This window comes from Apteryx rowi, unplaced genomic scaffold (assembly GCF_003343035.1).
Source record: "Apteryx rowi isolate R43461 unplaced genomic scaffold, aptRow1 scaffold_140, whole genome shotgun sequence".
Taxonomy (NCBI): domain Eukaryota; kingdom Metazoa; phylum Chordata; class Aves; order Apterygiformes; family Apterygidae; genus Apteryx; species Apteryx rowi.
The window spans coordinates 772,960-793,953 of NW_020447642.1; the positions used below are offsets into that span (position 1 = coordinate 772,960).

The following is a 20,994-nucleotide window of genomic DNA, read 5'->3' on the forward strand; positions in this document are numbered from 1 at the left end:
CAACGTGCTTGCATTGCAAACTTTCCTGAAAGGGCGAATTTGAAAAACCCCAAATGGGCACTTTTTGATTTCCGCTTCCTGTGAAATGTGTCAAGAAAATGATGCAATTTAACACCCCTCTTCAAAAAGTAGGCAAGTGAGCTTAGCAGAACTGACATGGAACTGAAAAAAAAACCTTGTAGATCTGCGTACGTCCAGGTTCGCAGATTCCTGCCACGTTTTCCAGACTTTTTGGTTTTATAAGCCTCGCCGCTAGTTCCGCAAGCCCTTACATTCAGGCACAATTCTGCAGTATGCTACTCGGTGCAGAAGAACAAAGGCAGTTTTTCAAAGCCTGTTTGGGAGAACTGGGGTTTTACTCAGGAGGAGGTGTCACTACAGCAGCCCCAAGGGCACTGCTCTCAGCGGAGCTGCCCTGGGTCCAGCGACACAGGGCCACCAGCACTTCAGCCATGCTTGCAATCACCACATTTCCCTTCTTCCAACCCAGCAACGCCCACGCTGAGCCAGCTGCGGTGTTTCAGCTTGCTCGCCGCCCCACAGCCCGTTGCAAATACCAAGTGTCCTTAGGCTAGCCCTCCGGCCCCAAGGGCCAGGCTCGAGCGAGGCTGGACCCCACCAGCGTGCAGACCCTTGCACGCAGGGAAGCTTCCTAGCGCCATGTGTGTGGTGCTCTCACTTCGGTGCAGCAGCACCGAACGAAATAGAAATACTCGCCTTTGATTAAATGTCTGCCTTTTCCTGTGAGTGTTTAAGTTTCCTTAAATACTATAAGGAAAATAATTTTGCATTTCTGTTGGTTCTTATATCCCGATTTCTTTTTATCCGTTTCAAAAGGATTGGGTATCATTACATCTACAGCTCAGGTACATTTGCTTCAGGCAATGTGTATTTCTAGGCAAAACTTCAAGTAAAAACCTGAAATTCGCTCCCCGCTGAAAAATAACAGAAGTTCGAAGTTGCAGTTAGTGCCCTGCTCCAAGCCTGGCACTAAGGAGGCAACGAGGAGATGTGGCAACACACGAGTTTGCAGGTGCTGGGACATGGGCTTTATACCTGCTCTGCCACAGGCCACTTGTCTGACCACTGGCAAATCCCTGAACCACTCTGAAAGAGCTTCCCTGCCTCAAAAGGATGCTAGGATATAAAAGCCATGAATGGACGGGGAGTGTTTATCTGCAAAGGCACCGGGTGCCTTGGGAATGCCTAAAAGCTGCAGCACGAGACACTGCGAGGCCTCCGATGACTTCCCGCTCGCTCAAGAGCTTGTAGGGAGCACCTTCCCGGCCATGAAAAGGAACAAGGACATTTTGTTCTTTTTTCCACTTATTTCTCCCTTCAGCAAGCTGAGTGATAGATCCTGGCAAACTTCACATCTGGAAATTAGATGGAAAGGCCCTGAACGTTTAAACAGGCAATTCATGCCCATCAGCAAGAGACAGCATTGCCAAGCAGACCGAGCATTTTAAAACCCTTTTCTGGGCACACATGCTATAAAATCCAGCCAAACCCTCTTCACTTTCACTTCTTGTAGAAAATCTAAACTGAAGGGTGGTAAACAGCCAGCAATTTACAGGGCAGACTGTCATAAATTATTTTAGGGGCATGCGTTCTGAAAGTAGGTACCTATACAGAGACGAGGGTGAAACAGATCATGTGAAATATGAGAAATAAACATTTTCCTATCAATACTAAGATGATGTAACGTTTCCCAAAAGGCATGCTTAAATAGAAAATATCCACACAACCACATATGGTTTCTGCAGCCAAAATAGTGTGTAATTAAATTACTGGGCAAAGTTGCTAAATATGAACAGATATAAAACTTAAGCTAACTGAAAAATTGTCTTTGACTTAAGATCAATAGCAGGATTGCAAGATTCATCTGCACATAATTAGCACACATATTTGCATCAAAATCATGTATACCATATGCTACAATATTACTGAAAAATCCCATTAGTTATAATGTAAGCATGAGATACTTTTGTTTCTTGGTAGCACAAAAACAGAGCTCTTATAAAAATGTAACAAAAAATAGAAATTCTAAAAGCTTTAGGATTATTTCTAAAAGCAATAATGTTCATTAACCAATAGAGTTACTGTAAAGTCTACTTACAGGTTCCATTTCAAATATAACAGCCCTATTTACACCAAACCAGTGATGTTCCACTAATATTTTTGGGGGGTACTTTTTGGCAACTACTTGCTAGCTTCTTGAACTAGAAGAACAAATACATTGAAAACTAATTTACAAAAATGGTTCAAAGCATTCTTTTTATCTCTTATAAGAACCTAAAATAGGTTCATGAAATGAATGGCTTTTAGACACCAGTACAATGGCATTATAACTGTCAGAATTTAATTATTTTGATTCAAATACATTTTATTCTCACACCATATTTAATTCAAATCCCATATTTTTCCAGCAAACTTTAATATGAAATTGAAAGAATTTTTGAAGGAATTATCGATTATCCAAGTGTTTACTTGGTCAGCAATGACAGAAAACAGCTGCACTTCAAAATCATGTACACCTAAGGACAAGACCATTAATATGTTTAAAAAAAACTACTTGGAGTAATGATTTCTTAAAATAGCTGTAAGCTTTGCATGCAGGAAGTATTACTCTTTTAGTAGCCTAATGAGACTATGTAACTTTGCCAACAAATTAAGAGCAAGTAATGTATGAATAAAAATATTTAATGTCTAGCTGTATAAGCATTTATGCCTAGCTATAAAGCTCGCTGGTGTAGCCTATCCAGGTGAGTTCAAGCACTATGCATCTTTATAGAACCCAGTCTTAGTGACCTCTGATTCTGATAAAACACAATACAATTAGCTATCAAATTTATTCTAACATACATTTTCTTGAATTTCTTAACAAAAAGTAGTAAATGATATAATTACTAATACAGTTCTGGCTTAGTTCCAAACACAGAGTCTGTGTGCATTAAAATATGCTAATCCAGCTCATCACAGGTTAGAGTCATGACGAAAAACAGGTGTGCTTCCCTTACTGCCAAATATCAATCACCATCTAGTTTTTCCTATTGCTTTGGGACTAACATGACACTGCATATGCAATTATACCTGAAATGCTCTGGTAAAGACTCTAAAATCATAAAATGAAGAAATTAAAGACTATCATTTCCACAATTATGTATTTAAACGTCCAGACTTTACTGCATCTTACCACACACCGCTACATCTGACTAGTACAGTGACATCAGAAACTGCAGAAACCAGGGCAACTACCTAAAATACAGCTACCTATATTGTAGACATCAATAGTTCGGTGAAATAAAATCCACTCAAGGAATCTTAGCAAAAAAAACGGTTTTAGGACTCCAGAAAGATAGAGCATGGGGGATATATATTAGGGCTGTTCACCATCTGAGCAGAGATGGTTGCCACCAAAAGCACAGTAGCTAGTACAGAGACGATGATGGCAGTAACTCCAGGACAGGCAACAACTACATTTGAGATCCCCACAAAGTGAACCTTCCCACCTGAAGGCTACGCATGCGTTTACGGTTTTAGAGCCATGGACAAAGTAGTAGGAAAGAGGTAGAGAGCACAGTTTGTGTAAGCACGTGATAAGCTCTATCAAGACAGGCCAGGGAACAGTTAAATCCTTCTTTAAGAAAAGCACAAACAGTCCAAAATTTCAGAAAAGGAGGTAACAAGAAACTCCTAAGAGAAAAAAAGCCCTTTAGCATTATAAATTAGTCTGGCTGAAGTTTTCCTGCAGTGAATCAAAGCAGCTTCTGCTTCTGCCAATGAGCTCCTCTCGGCAGAGGTTAACCAGTGCCCGTCGGAGACGGAGAGAGTGGTTTTGCTCACACCATGACACTGCGAGACTGTCAGAAAAAACTGGCAACATGATGGGAAGTTCAGCTGAGGAATAAAACAATTTCAAAATACAATACTAATATGCCAACTTGGAGTGATAAATATTAATCAGGCTTGTCTTCTCCTCAGTCCTGAGGGCTCTGGGAATTATTAGATATAAAGGCAGGATCCACAATCAAGTCAGGAAGGCATCTGATAGGGATTCAAAGCTTCTGCATCCTAATGAATACAGTATAATTTTCTTTCTTTTAAGCATGTATTTCAAACACATTTTTGAGAAGAACATTTCATTCTGGAAATCTCTGTATCCTGCAGAGTTTGTTCCAAAGTGCTTTTTCTGCTGATGTTGTCAACTAAATTATTTTGGACACTTGGAAATCTATTGATTGAGTAGGAATCAGCAGTTGACCTAGAAACTCAGTGAGCAAAAGCAAGAAAATTGGCTTCACTATCTCCATAACTAAAGGACTTTCCTAAATAAACTAGTTTTCAGAGGATAAAACCTCCTATTTTTAAATATGCACCTACAACAGAAAGATATACTATGAAAATGTTTGAGACCACACACAGACTGAAAGAAACCACTCTGAACTGATAATGTACATCTGCCGCAAGGATACTGTCTTTGAACCGAACAGACGAAAACATAAAAACTAAGCATCTTACCCGTAGAGAGTTGTGAAGTAATCTACAGGGTATAGGGATAGGATTATAGAGGGAAGAGGAAACATTCAGATCCTTATAAAAAGGATGTACTCACTGGGAGTCCTGAAGTCCAGAAGATCACCTTCCCTTGAGCTCTGCAAGGCCAAACAACCATTTGCTCCACAGCTCTTGAAAGAGCGTGAGACGGCCAAGAAGAGCGCAATCAGACTGCCCAGCCTGGGCGATTCAGTACACGTTTCAAGTGTAATTCCAGTTCATACACCTCTGAAAACTGAAACAGGGAGCGATATCAATCCTCACAGATCGGTGCAGACTTGCACCCGAACAAAATCCCTACCAGGGTTCACCGCTCTCTAGGCACTGAAAGAACCACCATCCTCCTCCTTGCAGTGATCTCTCGTCTTGAATTCTTCAGAAATGAAGTGTTTTGTTAAGAGATAACCAGACAGCTTACTTATCAAAATAGAGGCCGGAACCATTCCTCTTTTTTTTCCAATAGACGTGGTTTTTCATTAGTCTATTCATTAGGTACTCTCTTTCTTCAAAACTCAAGTTGTGTCAATTTTTTCTTCAGGCAACCTCCAAAGGAATTCCATGCTACAAGCTATTTTTAGCAGCTCCAGAAAAAATCTGAAATAACTTCCTGTAGATTAAATTGCTAGAATGACAATTAGTGATGAAAAATAAAGTGCCCTACAAGCTGAAGGGGGTCTCCTCTGGTACGTTTTTTTCTTAAGTTTCTGCTTGATCTCCTGCAGAGAAGTACTTATGTAGGACTTCGTTTTCACTCTGGGGGTTAGTGGAGCAACACGAATAAAGGAATCTGAAACGCTGCGAGTGAAACCCATAGATGTGGTTTCCTTCATGTGTCAGGGAAACTGCATGCACAGTTTAGCTCCTCTGAAGGTCTGAGAGAGGTGGGGGCCATATACCGACCACCTAGTAAAGCCTCTACAGGTTGGCTCTAAGCATCCAGAAAGACAGAAAAGGAAAAACATTAGGCTGAGGAACATAACTGAAATTCAAACCAGCTAAATAAGTACTTCAGGTACCAACATACTGCATGTTCAGCCTCTTTTTGCAAAAAAATAGATAATTACCTTAAGATTTGAAGAACTCATCCTATCTAGGGAATACAGTGATAGGAGTATGGAACATAATCCATAAAGTGAGTTCTACTTATGATTTTGGAACACTCTGCTAGATTTTCAAACATACTATTACACAGTAGCACCCCACTGCCATGGAGGTTGGGACCAGACAGCTTTCGCTACGGGCAGTGCCTCAGGTGCTTTCAGAACAACTATGCTATTATTTTTACCCCCTCGTTTCCCTTCATTTTTCTCTCAAGTGTTCAGTCTCACTCGAGTTTTCTGTATCACTTGCTCACATGAAGAATACAGGCAGGCAAAACAGCAAACCCTTCTATTCCTGACCAAACCTCAGCCATACCATGTAGAGATAACATGGAAAGAGTATTAAAACAACAAAGGCATTCAGGAAGAAGAAACGCAAATGGCAGCTATTGGGGGCTAAAAACAATTAATGCTCGTAGCTGAAACCACAGCAGCAATGGGAATGACCTCCCAACAGCGAGCTTCACAAAATCCAATCTGAAATTTTTAATCCCTTTTTTTTCCTCCTTGTCTTCAATGTTTTAATAGTTCACCCTTAGCAACAGAGCAGCAGAATATGGACTTGAAGAATCTTGAAGAGTACGAATCTTGAAGAGTTGTTACGTGCTATTTTGTAGCCTGCAGTATAACAAAATCCAAAGCGACCAAGTTGGCCGCGACGGGACGGGGACAGGTGATGGGAAAGGAGCACTGGGGCGGCACCCCCTGCCACGGGCGGTGTGCCAGGGCTGCCGGGGGAAGGCGGCCGCAGGGCGGGAGCCCAGCTCCCGGCGAGGTGCTCGGACCTTGCTCTTGCACGCGCCCATAGAGGTGGAGCCAGGTCTTGCTTGTTTAAGGAAACTTTTTCATTAGAAACAGATTCCAACTAATTCAGATTCTCAACTCAGTTCAAGAAAGCTGTACAAAACATCTTTTAAAAAAAAAAAAAAAAAAACTTGAGCACCTTACATCAGCACTTGGCTTATTGAACTATTCGTTCTCCACCCGACATCTTTGCTCACAGAAGTGAGAACATTTTATAAACAGAAGTAAAATTCAGTCATCCAAAGTGTCAACAGACACTACTCAAAACACCAATTTGAAACTGATAGAAATAAAATTTCATATTAACTCAAACTGGGCATATCAGCATACTAACTATACTAACCTTTTTCAATCTTCAGCAACTCTTAAGTTTGTTAAGACGTATTTCAGATTCTTACAATATCTAGAGAAAATATTATTGAAAGAAGTATTTTAAATATTTTCCATTAAATAGGTAAAATACGTTATGTACTATTACATCCTTTGCACATACAGGCCATCACATTTTTAACAATCCTTCTGAAATTGTTTGCTTAGAAATTCAGTATAAGGATATCAAACTTCCAATGGAAAGAACACGAGCAACATACTTAAAAATATGAAAGCCATAGCCAAAATAAGATGCCAGTATATGTTTTATAAAATTTATTGAAAAAAAGTACTAGTAAAAAAACGTTTTCATACTTATTGCCACCTGCCTGTCTTACTACTTTGCATAGCTAGAAAAAAGCAAAATAGAGGCCATCCTATTTAACTAAACAGTTTTTATTAAAGTAAAAGAAAAGCAAGAATCTATAAAGTAGCAAGTGATCCTATTAGTTCCACCAGACTAAAATCATACAGTCTACGTATGTGGTCCTTTCAGCCACATCTGTTATGAGCCATTTTGATACCAGAAAGTAGAGAATATTTGACTGTCTATTTATCAGGCGACATGAGCACAAATTAGGATTTTTCTCCCCAGAAGAATGTATTACAATGGCTGGGTAAAAAGATATGCAATAAATGTTATTATATACTTGTGTTTTTACAACAGCTAAAGCCAAAGTACCTGGTATAGTCCATTATTTTCTCTTTAAAGAATATGTAAAAATGTAATAAAGATGCATGGTACAAAATTAAACGAGGCAATCTGATAGTATAATTCAAAGATAATGAGTTAAATATCCAATATCCAGAACTGCTGTCAAACAGATCTGATAAAATGCTTAAATGCTTATGATTTCTATTCATCAATTTTTACCATATATTGCTAAAGTCATATTAGTATCTCAACTCTGAAGTCTCCTTTAAATAAACTCAATCAAGAATTCTTTCCACAAAAATGCTCTATTCTTGAATGCTCTTTCACCAATAGATTGAAATGCAGATTCCCAAAATAGATCAGTCACTTATTTCAACTCTAGACCTTTGAAAACACAGATCAATTGCCTTTTGTAATCGTCTTTATACGGAGAATAAGAAATTTCTACTTATCACTAGAGAAAATTTTTCAGACTACTTTGGTAAGAGCGGTAAGATTGATAGCTCAAAACGTCCATATGCTTTTCCCTATCGATACATTTACACTCAGAATATTCATCCAGATTCTAAACTTTATGAGAAAACAGGGATGCGTTATAACAACTTTTGGCACAAATAACTGGCTTTGAAGTTTTGAGGTTTTCTATTAAATTTATCAGTTTGAGTAAGCCAGGATTCTAGTCCTTGAAACTTTTTTCTTAAATTAGTGAAAAAAGCGAGCAAGTTTTTAATGCACAAACAAGCTCGAATCTTAGGTGTCTCTCTGCCGCTCAGTAATGAAGTCTGGGAAAGAAATCACAGACACCCAAGTGGTTTGGCAACGGTAAGTGACAGAAGCTCTGCTAAATCCTCTGTTTACACTGGGGATTAGCCGAGTGGATTGTGCGCGGCAAACTGAGCTGTCCATGGTCAAGGGAACCTGCTCCCTGGCAGCCCGTGGGGCACGGCGACAAAGCCCGGTCCTGGTAGGAAGTGACCCAGAAACGTATTCCTGCGAAGGATTTGCACAAAGCCAGTCTGCCTCATAGAAACTCCATATGACCATTAACTGGCCTGCAAGGCCTGCCAGGAGGCCTAATTACAGGTCTACAGAGCCCACTAACAAAAGCTGAAGAGCTTTAGCCTAGGGATGATCTGCTTTATACTGACTTGAGAGAGTCCATATAGAGTGACAAAAAGAAAGAGGTTTAGCTTTAAAATTCTCCCAAGAGACAAAGCATTGTAGCTCAGTCTGCAAGGCCCACATGCAACATACTTCAGATAGGCTTAAACATACCACCCTCTCAAAATTAACATTCAACTATTGCCTGCTTAACATCTGCTCAGACGTGGCAAGTTGCTGTGATATTGTTAGACGATGCTAAAAAGGCTTTCTTGTATCCAAATATTAAGAAGGATAAGCAAATAAAGTCATGCAAATATAAATTTATGGCTGAGACTAACAACTTCTACTGAACGACAGTTTTTATAAACCAAAAATCAGTCTCCTTGGCAATTAAAGCGGAGTGCCTTCGCATCTGCAAATATTACCCTGTTTAATCAGAACAAAGATACTGACATTAATTTATACTAACAAAGAAAACAATTACTTAAAGCACATAGCAAAATCAGCACAAACTAAGAACACAGAGACGATACTTCTTGGCAGCAATATATTACCAGAATATAAAAATGGCCGTGTTCCCCTCAGCCCGGCACAACTACAGGTGAAGATGCAATATTTTAGCAGCTCTCCCCCAAAGAGGGATTACCATCCCCCAAAGGCACCAGTGAAAAACAAACCCATTTTTAAAAAGTCTGTTTTACCATTTTTTATCTTTTGGCTTTCAGAGAAATTGTTTGATATTTCCTAAGTGAATATCTAAGTTAGATTCTAGAAACAGATTTTTCCCATACTGAACATCTCTGATTCCTCCTGAAGCTGCAGCTGATCAGTAGGCCACTGGACATTCAGCTTCCCTAAACTCAAGCATCTCTGGTGATGGAGAGATTAGTGAAGAACGAAGGGGGCCCAATAATGTATAATTAACTTCCATAAACTATGCCCATTGTACTAGAACAGCGCTTGGGAAAGCTGAGGTGGTGAAAGCATTTTCAAAACCTATATCCTACAAATACATAACATTATGAACGTATTCAATACACAACTTTCCTTCTCTTGCTTAAAGCCACAGGGATATTCAATTTCTACATTTTGAGCATAATTTCCATGTCAATAGATTGATGGGAAACAAACTTATACTCTCAATAAAAGATCACGCAAGCATCCTCAGATTGAGAAGACAACCCTTACATGTAAATATTTCACTGAAACACTAGAAAAAGAATAAAGCAAAACATGGACTATCTAAGCTTTTTTTTCTTTTTTTTTTTTGGTACCTAATGTTCTTTTGGAAATCATATCCTTTATACAGTGCCTCTAATGACTCTTGTATATAGCTACTGTGGCTGTGTGCAGTATTTGGCATGAATATAGGGTTAGCTTTTTACTAGCCTGATTCACATGAATACAGTACAACCAGCTTTTAGACTGAAATTTCCTGTGCTTGGAGAAAAGTTGACAATTCCTGTTTTTAAATTTGAGCAAAATATCCTCAGGCATTCTGAACTCTAATAAAGCAAAGGCCAACAGCCTTCTCTTAAAAAATATGCACCTATTCTGCATGAACTTAAAACCTGACATCAAAACAGTTTTCACTGATTTCTATACACTTCAGGTATTGAGGTGAGTTTTACACCGAACTGTTTTCAGCAATAAAGAGCTGCTCCTGAACAAGCTTAGGTGACACGTCTATTTTCACTTCCCACCTAGACCTACTGACAAGGGACATATCCCTCAAACAGTTTTTGTGTAAACCTACTGAAAGTGCCAGAATGTATCACAGAACAGTTCTGAGATAAGATGTTTACTGTATGAGGCATAAATAGTCATGGATCCCCAAAATCTAAAGAACTGTAAGCTTTCAAATGAATATATATATGTGTGTGTGTGTGTGTGTGTGTGTGTGTGTGTATATATATATTTAAATCAGAAAGATATAGCCCCCGAAACAAAAACATGTTTGTAGTCTATTAATCTAAGCTTAAAGGAAAATGAATTTGCCTAAACAGTGGCAATGACAGTGGACACTCCGTATGCAAACGCAGGCAGAGGAGACCATAGGCAGTGTAGATGGGGGCAGCAGTTTCCAACGTAATGCCAGCTGACGGCAGGTAACCTACCAGCCTTCCAAAGGTATGTTTAACGACATTAGTCAATAAAAGTCACGAAAGCTACATTCTAATACCATTTTCAACAACTGTGATGAAAATTAACTTCAGTTCAACAGGGATATATTGCAAACTTGTATTAATTACAGACAATTTTCTTTTCTCAAAGTGAAGCAAGGTCCATCAGAACAGTAACTCAGCTTTGCCAAATGTACACACGAACTTACATTCCAGTTGTTCTCTTTTTTAAATACAGACAGAATCACAGAATGGTTGAGGTTGGAAGGGACCTCTGGAGATCATCTAGTCCAACCCCCCTGCTCAAGCAGGTCACTTAGAGCATGTTGCCCAAGACTGCGTCCAGATGGCTTTTGAGTATCTCCAAGGAAGGAAATAAAGGATAGGCAAAGGATACATTGAAATTTAGACTATTTGATGGGGCTAAGCAAAAAAGGAACCTAGTTAGTAAAATAAATTAATCCAAAGTATTAAGAGTCTATGGTGAATAGCAGATTATAAACTTAAATAGTATATAAATATAATCCTGGGAGAGGCTATAAGCAAGCCACAAAACTCATCAGACAGCTTGAAGTTAAAGTCAAACTGCTCTTACAACAAACATTGGTGTTTTATAGAGAAATAACTTTTAGCTTAACCGTGTTAATATTTAATATATTTTGTAATATATTTTGTAATCTTACACAGTTAAGGTGCTGCTGTGCTATATTTCTGTTATGTTTGTCTGAAGGCATTTCCAGTATATTAAGAACCAAAATATTTGCTAAATAAGCCAAATAACCTTTTCTAGGTTAATACTTTCAAAGTATAGTAAGATAGCAAAATCTTCAGAATAAAATGAGCAAATACATTTGAATACAAACAATATAAGAAAATGTTAGATTAATTTGGGATATTAATAAAAAGAAATGTCATGGAAAAGGAAGTTTGAGAGGCCAACATAATAGTATTTCAATAGAGATGAACAAAGATGGGACCTTCCCAAAGGCCTCTCCAACACTTGTTGGTAGTTTTGAGCTGTTGTAGAAGATAAAACTGTTTTGTTTGTCCATGCCACCGAAAGGAGAACAGTGTTATCAGCAATCATTAAAACTTAGACCACAGATTGTGAATGTGACACAGGTTTTCTTCCCCAATTAATGCAATGAAACATTTCCTATAACATGTACAACCAGATATTCTACAAGTTACTTCACAAGTTTGAGGTGTATCCTGTACTGAACACTACATACAAAAAAGAAAAACATCATCACTAAAATACTGATTTAAAGTTACATTATATGCAAATAAAGCATTCAATACCATGCTACAACAACTGATAACCCGTTGATTCTGAACTTCTCAAAAAGACAAAACACATTTAAAATAAATTATCTGTGGACAGTACACTATAAATATTATTTAGTTATTATTCAACAAAATAACATATAAATACAAAAATAATAATAGAAAATACTGCTGAAAATCAAGTTAGAACCTGGTTCTAAAATGTTGAGTGATTATTATTCTGAAAAGTTAAACCACCAAGTTGGTATAGAAAGTAATGCCTTTAAAACAATTTCATATTACTGGAATGAGAGATATAATACTTTTCTGCTGAAAACATCTGCTCAGTAATGTTCTGGCATAGTTTTTTTTTTTTTTTTTAACCTTAAAAGTAAAGAAATGTGCTTATTTTGCAATGCATAAACACACAAAAAAAGAATATATGGAAAAAACATTATTAACATTCCCAACAGTGCCCTTGCACCAATTTAATAAAAATTCAATTTAATTAGTTAAAAACAGGACTGGGGGAGGGAGGAGAGGATGATCTCAAATGCATAAGATTACCAACACTTAAATAAAATCAGGAACAGAACTTTTTTCTATATTTGAAATGTTAAGACAAACAAACAGATTACATCTCTTGAGTTATTTATGAACAGTTTGCACCTTCAATCTAAGTTTGAGTCCAATTCTGAAATTTTAAATTAAAAAGTGTCATAGGCATTTTAAATGTTTTTGGAAATTTCCGGGACCCAGGTCATGATGATATATAACTCATAGATATCTTTTATATATTTCCCAGGTGTTAAATTAAAAAATGAGGTGTGACAGATGTGAGTAGTATAAACAAATTGTGCTTTTTTTGGTCTGTGCTGTCACATCTATTTTATAATTATATGCTTCAAAGATTTATTAAAAGTTATGGAGAACAATGAATGCATTTGAAGCTGTACAATATAAAAGGCTAGATGAATTTTTGAAAAAAAATCCAGAAATATCAGAAGATGCATTTCCCTTTAAAACAAAAGCTTTCCAGAAGTGGGAGAAAAAATAAAGACTGATATATCTTGGAAATTGTTGTTTATAAATTAAGAATACATATATTAGAAACTAAAGCTGAGCTAAGGACCAGAAATTATTGCAAATATGTATTTATTACCACATGTATAAAATGCTGCAAATTTTCCTTTTTTAGGGATAAACCAACAAAACTTTAATGGGAAAGTGAAAATAGGGAATAGAAGGTATAGAAATTAATTATGATTACAAACATTAACACAGGCTAACATTTTAGAGGGTTAAATTATTATTTTTAATGACTCCAAGACAACTGAAAGTATCTCAAGCCCAGTTAGCATATTATGAATAAAGACGTATCTTTATTCATTCACAGCGTATTTATAGCCGCCCTGATGCTACTGCAGCGCACGATTCGCGGGTGATCCGAGGTGCTCATCGCAGACGTGCAGTCTAAAGAGCATCGAGGCACCCGCAGCTCTTGTGAATAAAGATTTGGGCGCTGGGCGAAGAGAAGACAAAGTCTTTGTAGCCGGCAGCGAAGGCGGCAGCGTGCCGACACGAAACGCCGCCGGAAGCCGAGCCCGGAAGCGGAGGCGGCAGGCCACCGCGCTCAGCCAGCGTCACACGGGGGACGACGGACGGACACAGCCGCTCCCTGAAAGCTTTGCGCCTGATACGAAACTACAGGATTCCCCCAATTCTTAATTTAAATTAAAGGTTTCAAAATTAAAAAAAAAGTTAGTAACACACAACACGCATCTCGCCTTTCTTCTTACTAGTCCTAGAAAAATATAACACTGCGCAAAATGGGAAGGCTCTCTGCAGGCCCATGTGAGCCTCTTCAAAAGCCTGCTATGTATTTCTACTACCACCATAAATGCATATATATGGGATAATTCAGTTCAACAGTAAATAAATATATAAATAAATAAACGCACACAGAAAACAATTTTTTGAGTATGCAAAGGCTCAGTAGCAGCAGCAAGAGGAAAAACATGCGAAGCCCGAAGACTAGTTCTCCGGCAGCAGACAGTGAAAAATACTTATTTCCACCTCCTCAAAGCAATTCATTAAGTGCCAACGGTGATGTACACCAGTTCCGACTTGATTAGAAATGGAAGCGAGCTATGGAGAAAGGGATTCAACATTTGGCACACCGAGCAGGATGAGAGTCCTGCCTTGCCGGGTTTCGTTTTCCCGATAGCAGGGAAGCCGCCGGAAGAGCGGTTTCCCGCGCGAGCGCCACGCTTACCTGCCGCCTCGAGCACCAGCTGCAGCCTCGCCTTGGCCTGCTCCGCGGGCGTCTGCAACGACATTCGGAAAGCCTCGTAACCAGCGGCGCGGTGCAGCGCGGCACCCGCGCCCCCACCGCCGCCCCCCGCGCCGCGCGCTAGCCGAGGAGCTCGGGAAGCGGCGGAGGTTTGGAGGAGCGCCGCCGGAGGAGCGCCGGCAGCGCCTCGCTCAGCCCCGGCCCCCCGGTGACCGCTCCCATCAAAACACACGGCTCCTCAAGCATGCTCAAAAACTGGCTCTAACGCGGTCAATACGGCTGGTTTTGCACACTTCTCCCGTTATCTGTTCCGATTGCTTCCTCTCCTTAAATTCCTTGCAGCCTAAACACGTTGCCGGCTGGGCACCCGCTGTGCTGATTACCCCCGGGGATGTCTTACTGTGTCCAACGTGCTGGCCATCCTGCCGATTTTGAAGCCACTCAAAACGTTCTCACAGTGAAATCTATACACAAACCGCGTTTGTCACGGAGTTCAGAAGCTGATTATTCTCTTTAAGTTTCTGAAAACTTTGGGAGGTTTCTGCTCTGCGCTAGAAACACGAGAACGGGCCACGCTTTGAACCCCGGCGGCAGGGTGCCCAGGGCGAGAGGCAGCTTCGGGCGCCCCGGCTGCTCCCCCGCCGCCGCGCGGCATCTTCTTCCGTAATTCTAAAGTCCCAAGTCTTTGGTGTCATTGCTCACCTCTAAAAACTCTTCCAGGCAAATACCGCTACTAGAGTATTTTTTTTATGGTAATCAGTCTAAGTTCACCCCTTTCGCCATGCAAGTATTATTCAAGGCAACCAAAGCGCTTTGCTCTGCATGTCCCAACTGAGCCTGCTCCGTGGGGGAAGAACACCAGTCCTGAGCTCAGGAATTAGCTTTCCTCAAAATGTCCGTCAAGCGAAGCCATCTCAGCTTGCACTGTGCCTGACATCACAGATCAGGGGAGGATCAAGGTAACCGCCAGCGTATAAAATGGCCCAGGAGTCTGAAAAATGCACTGTCAGAGAATTTGAGAGGGTGAGAGCCTGACAAAACTTTTAGTTTGACTGTCTGTCATACCACGTGCACAAGCACACGCACATTCTTCTACCAAGTCATGAAAAAAAAATACAATCTGCTTTTCAGGGAGTTGTGGGGGGTTTTTTTAATCCTTTGTTTTACATCACCTCTACTCGTATTACGAGAGGCTACTTGACGGTGAAGAACAGTTTTATTTCTACTAGAATAGACTGCTCGATTACTCCACAACCGCTGGTATACCCACAGGAGACCTCCATATAGATGTCTTCCCATTATGAATCAATAACCCCTGAACAACAGATGAGCAGTTTTTCTTAAATTAAGGTTACTAGCTTGGGTCCAGAAAGTGCTTTTCCAACTGGTGGATGAGGCCAATACTCTGAGAAAATGGACACAGATGAATTAACATGAAAATCGCAATTAGGACCCTGAAACAAGCCATTAGCAGCATGTGAGAAGGACCTGCTACTGGAGGTTGATACTGATTTAGAAGACCATTAAATGACAAAATTCAGAAAGGCCCTCAGGAAACTAAAAAACGGTGAAAAGATTGGCGCAGAAAACTGCCGGAAGGATGTTTAACACAAGCTGCAAAACAACCTCTCGTACTTTCCATACGAGCTCTCCTTAAGCATAACCAAGAAGCAAAAGAATTCAAAACCGTGTATTAAAAAAATATGTACCCTTACAGTACCAACTGCCAAAGGTGACAAGGACCTGTAAAACCAAGAAAGGAATTCCACGGCGGGCATACCACGAAACAGGGAGGTGCCTCAAGCGTTCCTCACTGTGAGTGTTGTCTCTCTCCAAAGGTGTCCGCTAACATCCTGCAGTTACGCTTTGGGCAACTGTGGCACTCTACGGGATACCATAACACGGAAGCAAAGCCAGACAAGACCACCTCGACGATAGAGTTGAATGGGGTATGTTTATATGAAAGAAAAAAATAATCTATTTGATTTACCATAAGGTTGCTCATTGATCAATAAGAGAAAGATTAAATACATAGGCATTAATATCCCAAAACAGCAACTGGAAAACAGCTGACAAAATATGTTATCTACAAGGGAAAGATGTGCAACAACAGTGAAACAATGCTAGATGATGAGCAAAAGATACAAAATGTAAAAGATTTCATAAATTCAGAATGACCTGCAGAAGTAGCACTAGCACAGAAACAAAGAACTTGCTATCTGGGCAGCGTCACAGATACATATAAAATGGGATGCAAGATGGTCACTAGCTTATTTCACTATAAAAGTATACAAAAAAAAAAGAGTCTGTTGGAAAAACAGCTGATGTCATCAGCCATCAAACATCAAAGAAGACGAGAGATCGGTTTAGCGCATGTTTTAAGATTGCCATTAGCACCATGTTCCTATGAAGACAGTTTGTATGTAAGACAGAAGTGGCAGAAGACAGGAAAACAAACTTTTATTTTTAATCGAGTTTATATTATTAAATCACTAAACAGTTTACAACTGAAGTGTATATTCAAAGATATTCCTGTGATTAATAATTGTTATATTTCAAGCAAACATTTGATTATATGTATTCAATTTTTAATGCTAAAATCTTTAGGAATGTGTAGCACATCCTTTTAAATTTGTATTTGTACACAGCAAGTCTCTTGTATTACATCACTAGACCTTCCATAAATAGTATTTTTAATGAAATAACTGTGCTAAAACCAGTGTCTCATAACTTTAAATTTGGTGGGTTTTTTTTTTTTGAGAAATGGTAAGTTTAAAAACAGAGCCCCAAACTTCCATTTCAATTATCGGTGGCGAATATTGCTCCGTAATGCACATGGCTCTCGTCAGTAGTGGCAAACATTACATCACCACGAGATTCGAGCAGTAATCCTGCTGAAATATTTTGAGTCGCAATGCTCTCTTGCCTAATTTTTAGGAATATGTGTATTTCATATAGAGTATACGACTCCAACGTTTATTGTCTGTGGTAAAACTGGGCTTGTTCAATTCCTCCTATTTAGCACTAACGATACCGGTTGGGAATAGCTCAACCACAGGACTCATCTCTCTTACAACATCTCTAACAAAAAGCCCAACAAACCTTAATGTGATGGCGATCAATTTGCATGTATTTTACACAAATTTGTTTTATCTTTGCATTTGATAAATACAAAACCAGCAATCCTTAAAGCTTTCTACAACTCTACTAATAGACCTGAGTGACAGCCCCTAAGTGCCATGTTTTTCCTCCGCAAACATGACTGACACTCCTTAGCTGTATTACACGTGCTGCTTGAAATTATAATTAAATGTTTTCCCTGGACTTGCAGAGGGGCTCTAGGATATCAAATCTGTTTAACAAAAATAGAGCAAGCTCATAATTTAAAAGATTTTCCACTTACTGATACAAACCAGAATTTCCCCTGGACACACAACTGGCCTCTGTGCTATTACATTAGAAAACTACGCAGCTAGAGACCTCCAAACTTTGCAATCCAGTTTGTTCACACCAGTTGAAACGTCTTCACGTTGCTTCCTCCCCGGCCCTGAGAGGAGGTTTGCGTCCAGGTTTCTCCTGGAAGACGACCCGGGGCCTCCCAGCCGCACCGCCGTCACAACAGCGGCAACGCAGCGCGTTCCGGCTCGTGTCTCACGGACGCTATTACGGCAACCTCGCGGGGCAACTGAAAACAGCAGCATGTGAATCATGGCCGTGTTAAACATAGACCTCCCTCAGGTGAGCCGTCACTGCCCTGGGTTTAAATGTCTTTTGACGCAGAGGTACTCAGTGAAAATCCAGTCTAAAGAACAAAGCCAAAACAACAGCCAAAACAGGCTCAGCAAATAAACACTTATTAGATAACCCCATATAGTGTTTTCAAAGCCAAGCTAATCCATCCTCCTGTTTTAATTCCAGCCCACCACCAAGTTCCTAGAGTTATTTACCCAGCCTCTCCCAATGCCTGATAAGCTAAAAAAAAGGTTCAGAAAAAGTACAACAAGAAAGACCAAAACATAAGTTTCCTAGCTGTTCGGCTATCCAAAACAACTGGGGATACGTGCAGAGTTGGTCAAAAACCTAAAGCAGATACTGTTTCTCTAGAAGCCATTAGCAAACAGAAGTTAGGAAGATTGAGACTACCCCAGCAATACTTCGGCGTTACTGCAACTGTGGCTCTTCCAGAGCCTTTCACGAGATTGGGAGTACGTTCTCCTCGGACTCGCCTTTTGCTCAGAACCGGAGGAAACATGCAGAAAAAAATACATTCTTTTTTAGATCAAAGCTGATCAACTCTCTTACAGTAATTCAGGAAATGCCTGAAAACGCAGTCATCTTAACTGCGGCTCCCGAACGGTTTCGACCTGCAGACACCGGGCAGCAGCCAGACACAGGCCTGGACTGCGGGACAAGCCCGGAGGCAGCAGGCACGTCTGGGCAGGCAAAGCAACCGGAGAGCGGCCCGGGAGGGGACTCTGGGTTGGGACATCTGGGCTGAAGGCACCTGAAGTTACAGAAGCAGATTCGAGTCAAGCGGAGTAAAGAGTAAGAGGAAGTTACGGCGAGTTGAGACGAAGAGGAGAATTATTTTGCAGGGATTAAGATCGGAAGGTTGTTTCTGTCAGGTGGGGTTGACATCCAGCAGCTCTGGACTGAGAAACGTCCGCAGGTGCTGGGTCACCGGAAGCTCTCGCTGAGGAGGGGGAAGGATTATCTGAGGGCATTTTTACTCTCCCAAATTGAGGCACTCTTATAAAAAGACGACTTTTTAACACAGCAGCCCTGCTATTAAATGAATGGAGTATATACAGATAAAGGGGAAGCTCCAATACAACAAAAAAAATCTTATTAGTATACTGTCTAAACAGTGTCTTCACCGCAGAAAAACCACATCTCATGAATCTATTCAGTCCCTTCAAATATACTGATGCAGTAGCTGGGAAAGACAAATAAGCTGATGCTGAAGTGACAAAAGCCTTAATTAAAAGTCCTGCACGAGAAAAGAAAAGTACAGAAGAAGCGCAAGACCACCTCTCACAGGTATTAGCAATTACTACCTGTTTCATATTAAAAGGGAGGCTGGTTTTATAACTTCCGTCGTGATCGGGAAAACATGCCGAATGGTGGCATTCCAACAGACTTGCAGGCAATACATTATTTAGGGGTACAGAAGACCGGGAGGCTTAACCAGATCAAATGACAATAGCAGCATGGAACAGGATAAAATGTAATGCTGATAAATACAAAGTAACACATATTGGAGGGAACTTGCCATTCACCTCACTGTGTTCTCAAAGAACAGTATCAATTCAGGAAAAAACAGTTTAGGCATCACTGTGGACAGCTAAACGGAGACCTCAATGTATATCAGTAATGAGAAAAGACAAGGAAGAAATGAAAAAAAATTAAACAAAGAGGATAGATATATAATTTCATTTTAATCTATTCCATAAGTCAGTGGCCTGCCTTCATGTGAAATATTATACATCCTAGTTCTAGTAAATCTATCTCAACAGGAAAAGAGCAAAGAACCCTAACCCCTAGCTATCTTTTAAAAGGAGTTTGATCACATTCTGGAAAGGACTATGCCATGTTTGCTTAGCACAGCAACGACTGGATCTTTTCTGGTCCTCCTTTCAGCATTAGGAGATGAAAAAGACGACAATAATTATAAAAGAAACTGAAAATAAAGAAGTTATTTGTATTAAGGAATACCTCACAGGAGCATACAAAATATATATAAAAAAAGAGATTGAGATGTTGTAAAGGTCGTCTTTGTTTATATGAGGCAGAGGAAACGGAATGAATTTGAAAGGTGGCAAATTCAGAATTGATAGAGGAACATTTTTTCCCCATAAAAACTTTCTGCCATAAAATATCAAGGAGAAGAATTCATAATATGAATTAGTAATTTACAAACAAAATAAGCATATCTGGCATTATTTGATTTAAACCCCTACTTTTTCAGGCATAAATCAGCTTAAATAATTGGATGTTAAAATTATATTTTTGTCTAATTTGGTGTTTCTTCTTTTTATGTGATCAATCAGCAATACACTCAAATATAGGCTATAGCAAGACCAGCATTCTGACCTAACACGGGTCTGCCTGTTCCAGAAGCTGAATCGTTTGGGATTTGTGTGGGAAAGTATAAACTGGGAAATTTCTATTCAGTAAGATGATGCTGTTTGCTTTACAAATAAGAAAGGTTTTTTCCAGGCTTGCTCCCTGCCCCGAACTATCTTTCTATTATACACAGTAGGGAAACAGTTGTGGTGGGTTTTTTTTTCTACACTACTGACATGCTGATACACTAGCTGTATGAAAATGTTCAATAGCTCACAATGAAGCACAAAAATTATACTACATTGACACTGCAGTTTTACATTTCTACTCTTATCAAGGACAGAGTTTGGAAAAGAAAACTGCAACAAAAATTTGAGGAACCGTCTTATAATCTAAGCAGCACAGTGGAGAACTACGGGTAGTTATAAGCAGGATTCATCTTTCTATTGCAAAAACCCTATTATTTTCTTACTTTAGATAAATAGCCTAAAAAGGAACAGAAAGCATCTTAAGCTCAAGTAACTGTTCATATTCCATTTCCTAAAAATTTTATACTCTTTTATGGACCTCTGGTCAACACACATTAGCTATAGTCTAATGCAAATCACTAAAATGTTCCATTACAGTATTTGAAATAGAAAGAAGCATAACAGAAAT

The 20,994-nt window shown here is 39.6% G+C and overlaps 1 protein-coding gene across 3 annotated transcripts in view; it reads right to left on the reverse strand.

Moving 5' to 3' along the window:
• The window catches only part of RSRC1 (arginine and serine rich coiled-coil 1), a 169,819-nt gene that overhangs the window by 54,028 nt on the left and 94,797 nt on the right, over positions 1-20,994 (reverse strand). For all 3 annotated transcript variants that reach the window (XM_026057809.1, XM_026057810.1, XM_026057808.1), the window contains one exon: positions 14,254-14,305. In XM_026057809.1, the coding sequence (XP_025913594.1) occupies positions 14,254-14,305 (52 nt within the window). The remainder of the gene's footprint in view (positions 1-14,253; positions 14,306-20,994) is intronic.